Raw genomic sequence first — 5,059 nt, 5'->3', positions numbered from 1 at the left:
GCTTTCATGGTTTGATAAGGGCAAAGCAATGTTTAGATGGTGGATAAAAAAAGAGTAAGGAGCCACCATGTAGAAGGGTACAGCTCGGGGAACTTGAAAATGCAAAACATGCAAGTTTGAGTTAAGATTTCTAGAAGGAAATACCCTCCACATGCAGAGACAAAGGCAAGGTAGACATGAGAAATTACATTGTAAGATTAGAAAAAATTAGTGATAAGGAATTATCAATTGATGGATTTCACTGGATCAAAATGAGACCTTTCACTCTTATCTGGGGGCTGCCTAGAGGTTTGCATCCGTCCTTGATTTCTGCCTCGGGAGTTTTGTAATCTCAGCCCCATGAACAGCACTTACATAGGCTCTTAGTTACTACTCTCGCTTCAGCACTTCTGAGCAGCTTTGCCCAAACGTCAGGTAGAAAACCAATTTACAGCTCATGGTGCCTTAAAGCTAGTTTGTGTAACAATAAGCTATAAAGCATACTAAATCTAAATATTCAATACTGCGTTAAAAATATAGTGCCTGCATTCCAGCAAGTGCTAAACATATTAATGAGCAAAATTAAATAATTCCCAAAGTACCATTCATGCCACACTCATTAAATTTGGAAGATAAGTGGCCGTTCTAGTATTTCTCATGGCATTATCCCACCTTGCCAGCAAATACGTCCACCTGTTCTACAAGGAGACTAAGTTTTGGTCCGATGTCTCTTAGTGACCCTAAGCAGAAATTCTCTTCTCACTCTGTGCAGATGGCTGTGCTATCTCATATATCTGACAGAGGTCTGAAAGCTGCATCTGTCTGCAGTTTGTCAGTTGGCTGGAGCTTCCCTGAGATGTTAAAACCTTACCTCAAATATTTGACTGCAACTGGTGTTTATTTTGCCAGCAAATCCTCTAAACTTAAGATTGAATATTTGCAGTGCATTTGAATGCAAAGTATCTTGACAAGCAGCCTGTTCTCAATAGTTACTTCAACATCTCAACCATAAATACAAAAAGCCTTCCTTAGGTATGACCAGGATGGTGTGATCCAAAACACACCTTAGAGAACTGGGCAGGGAAAGCACAAAAGAGGAACAGAATGCAGACCTCCATACTGAACTACTTAAGAAATCGGCTCTGAAAAAAAATGGCAAACTGCACCCTTACTCCAAGGTACTATAATTCTGTGGCAATCTAATACAGGTAGATGCTATTTTATTACCAAGTACCCAAACAAACAGATCAGTGACCACTACCAGGTCAAATCTGGAATGTCCATCAGGTTAATCAGCAACTGACTCTAGGTGATACTTTTATATACTACAGGCAAGTCAGAGGCACAATAAATCATACCAACTGGTGTTTTCTCCAACACAATAAGCATGTCTTTACCTTACTTCGTTAGGGTAAGATTAAAAAGAAAAAAAAGAAGAGGGGTGGGGAAGCCACATATGGCTTTGTCGTAGTCATCACTGGGTATGAACAAATGGCAATCTTTGAGGCAGTTCTCCATATTCCATTTAGGCATATATCTTCCAAAAGGGAAAAGGTAGGAAAGGCAGAATGTAAAGAAAAGAATTATCCAAAGTTGTCATTAGAGATATTTGGAGAACACAGGCCCTTCAAAGCTGAACTGTATGGAGGTGTGTCGCTAAGTGATCTCTCTCACCTCTGTGCTTTTATCATAGACCCACACGCTTGATAGAAGAAAGAAATATGCAGCCTACAGTTTGCAAACATGAATCAGTCATCTGCCCCCAAGTACAGGAAGATACTCAAGTTGTTATGATTTAGCTAAACACAAACCATTTCATGTGCTTCACCCAAGTGTAGAAATGCTTCCTGTTATTCCCAAACAATGCAGTTTTTCAAAACAAAGGACAGGAACATTCTGCTATCAGTCCTCACCACTAAAAATACAGACTACAGCTGGAGCAGTCTATAGGCACTTCCCTTCTTTATTCTGCAACATAAACTGCTTACAGAGAACTCTAGTTTAAGACTCACTAGAGCAGAATGGAGCAACACTTACATAGGTTCCCCACCACCACCTCCTTTTAACCACTATTTTCCACCAGCCAAGTCGATAAACAGTTAAACTCGCTCCTTTGGACAGCCAGTGCTACGTCAGGAATTTAGCAGAAGGGTTGGGAGCAAGAGTCAACAAAATGCTCATCTTACTGATCACCATTTCTCATTTAGAGACATGCTGTTCCTTTTGATAAAATCTGAGTGCAGCAGAGATTTATCACTTTATGTTCCAGCCTGCTTTCAAAGTCCCTAGCATGGCCTTTAATTCTCTACTGACAGTTATCTTTCCAACTTCTACATGCAAAAATATCCTCCGTACACTTTGGATTCTTCAGAGTGCTCTCAAAGAAAGCCCTTGATATTAATTTCAAGTGTACAAGATAGCCCAATGCATTAAGCAAGGATTCCTTTGTAAGCACTACATAATTATAGTCAGAGATACAATACAGAGCTCTGGTTCTGTTGCATACATTCCCTGGGATGTTTGTTTGATATACTGTAATGTTAACTGCTCAGTCTTCTGTTTTAAAAATGCATCGACTAAATTAATCCCAGGAAATGCAGGAGGAGGGAAGAAAAGGACTATCAACACATGTGCGGGGCCAGGGGGGAGCGGAGAACACAAAACATAACACAACAGGCTTATTCATGCTCAACTGGATCTCATATTCCATCATGTTGGACTGTGCTAATGAAGAGCAGGAGTTCATGGTAACTTTTTCTTATATTCACCATGTACAGTAAAACTACAAAGCTTTCTTTCATAAGTGACAGCTAGTCAATGTTAAAAAAGTCTACTAAGTCCTACAGGGGAAAGTGCCAAACCAAAACGTTTTCCTTAACTCTTTCCAAAGCTGCCACTTGTGCCCTCTGTGCCCAGGGACTCAGGCAGAAAGCCTGAAGAAACCTCACATCAGGCTAGAGGTTATTCGTCAGCAGCCTGGTGCTCTGTCAGCATTCCAGCTATCAAAAGCACCCTCTGAGGTTTTTGCAATTCATTTATCCTCCCCGGCCTTCTATGGAATGCCAGCACTGTTACCAGTGAGGACAGTTTTGCCTTGCTCTTCTTCCCCCCCTCTCCCCACAACCTACACACATGGTAATCTGCCTCTCTGCTCTGACCTTATAAAACGAGCCACAAACAGTCCAAGATTCTCGTCCTTCTAGTCCTCCACAAAACCATATTTCCACCACCCTTCACTGCTGAGGGGAGAGCAGAGGATGTGCAGTTGCCACATTCTTACTAAGCAAGGATCTGCTGTAAAACACTTGCCCAATGCCATCTAATACCAATATCCTCCCCCAGGCAGCTCTGAAGACTTCATGGAAACCTTGTAATTGTAAATACCGACTTACGTATTGCACACGGCCATGGTCTGACATGACTCTCCTGTACAGAATTCTGAGATTGTACTATACTGTAAGTTGATGTGATGAAAGAAAGTTGTTGCTGAAAAATAAATACAAAGGAAAGAAATTCAGAAGTAAAATACTTTCAAACACTGGTTATCCTCCAGACAATTATTTAAATAGAGCAAGTGAAGTGACCTCAGAGTCTTGAGCTTGCGTACAAATTTAAACATGATTTAGCTAAATGAGTCTAATGATGAACTGCAAAACAAAGAGGTACACAGAATGAAAGCTCTTGTTTTGATTCAAGATGAAAGCACCATGATGCATCAGCTCTTATTACTCACTAAGCAGCAAGACTGGAAAGTGTCTCCATCATCAGCCTCACCTTTGCCGTAAAATACTCTACTACAAGCTGAAGGCAAACGATTTGCTACATTCTTTTGAAGTCAGACTTAAAATGTACAGTGGCTAGAAAACAGCATTAATAACTCTCATGATATACCTCCTTTAAAAAAAATAGCATGAAAGCTAATACACTTCTACACTTTAAAAATCTCCTGAGATAATTTAACATCTTAATACTCCTCAGGGGGCACCTCATTTTTTCTTAATGAGTCTCTATAAACTTTCCTAGTGTGCAGTTTAAAGTAGTTTCTTGCTAATACCAAATAACGTGAAAACGTAAATAAGACTGGGTCATAGCTGCAGGTTAGGACTGGCAGCTGAAGCAGAAGCACAGTACTGTAAATCAGAACCGAAGTGCACAGACACAGCATTCAGTCACAGTAGTCAGTCACGTCTCTGAGTTCTGGCTTGACTATACAGTTTAAACTCACAGTGATTCCACCAACGCTTGGAAGGAGTGGGGAGAACTCCAACCAAAAGACTTCAAAACTTCTTGCTTTAAGTATAACTTGTTTTAAATACACATCTTGATAAACTACCATCTTTACGATGCTTCTGGAAGGCCAGTAGCTTGAGTCAGAAACATGCTGAGCCAGCAGGTTTAGGAAATAGTCAACAGGAATCTGATGGTCCTCAAAATGGCATCAAAAACTTTAATGCCCTCAGTGCCACAGTGAGGGAGTTGGAAGGAGGAAACACGTCAAGGCTTCCATGCTGCTGAGCACAGTTGGTTTGTACCCAAGACAGATTAATTACTATTCAAAGTATAATGACATGCATTATGCAGTAAGCATAGTCACTGAGTGTTTTTCTAAGCACTGAAAACAGTAAGAAGAAACAGAGTGAATGAATGCCTCCTTGGCTGTGGACAGCAAGCTCAGAGGTGTACAATCACAATACTCACTGTTGCTGGCTAGCCACTCGTTGAGGTCTATTTCTCGTGGTAACATCACTAGCTCCTTAAATTCGAAGTCGGTAATTCTGGATTTTGTGTATTCCGGCTCTAGGTAAATTTTCTTCTCTTCCGGTGCTGGCTTTTTACCATTTGGCTTTCCCTTGGACTTCCTGCAAGAGGTTAAAAAGAAAGAAGAAAGGTTACCTTTACGGTTGATGAACAGCTACAGAAATCTGAAAGAAGACGGTTTCTCTTACACTGCTCCTCCTGCCTTCCCTCCCCTGAGCTTAATTTTTCTTTTTATTAAAGCAAAAGATAGTTTCTTAAAAAGTGTATTTGAATTCAGACACTTTTTTCAAGGACCACTGGAAGTTTTGAATGGTGTTAAGAA

General features: G+C 40.5%; 1 protein-coding gene across 1 annotated transcript in view; it reads right to left on the bottom strand.

Annotated features, from left to right (window-relative positions):
- The window catches only part of MOB2 (MOB kinase activator 2), a gene marked incomplete at its 5' end in the record, with an annotated part of 10,045 nt that extends 5,207 nt beyond the window's left edge, over positions 1–4,838 (bottom strand). The window contains 2 exons of the mRNA XM_010287016.1: positions 3,372–3,465; positions 4,678–4,838. Of these exons, the coding sequence (XP_010285318.1) occupies positions 3,372–3,465; positions 4,678–4,838 (255 nt within the window). The remainder of the gene's footprint in view (positions 1–3,371; positions 3,466–4,677) is intronic.
- Positions 4,839–5,059: the final 221 nt, after the last annotated feature.

Source organism: Phaethon lepturus, unplaced genomic scaffold (genome assembly GCF_000687285.1).
Source record: "Phaethon lepturus isolate BGI_N335 unplaced genomic scaffold, ASM68728v1 scaffold5140, whole genome shotgun sequence".
Lineage (NCBI taxonomy): Eukaryota > Metazoa > Chordata > Aves > Phaethontiformes > Phaethontidae > Phaethon > Phaethon lepturus.
The sequence above is the reverse complement of the archived record's forward strand: the minus strand, read 5'-3'. Positions and strand labels throughout refer to the sequence as shown.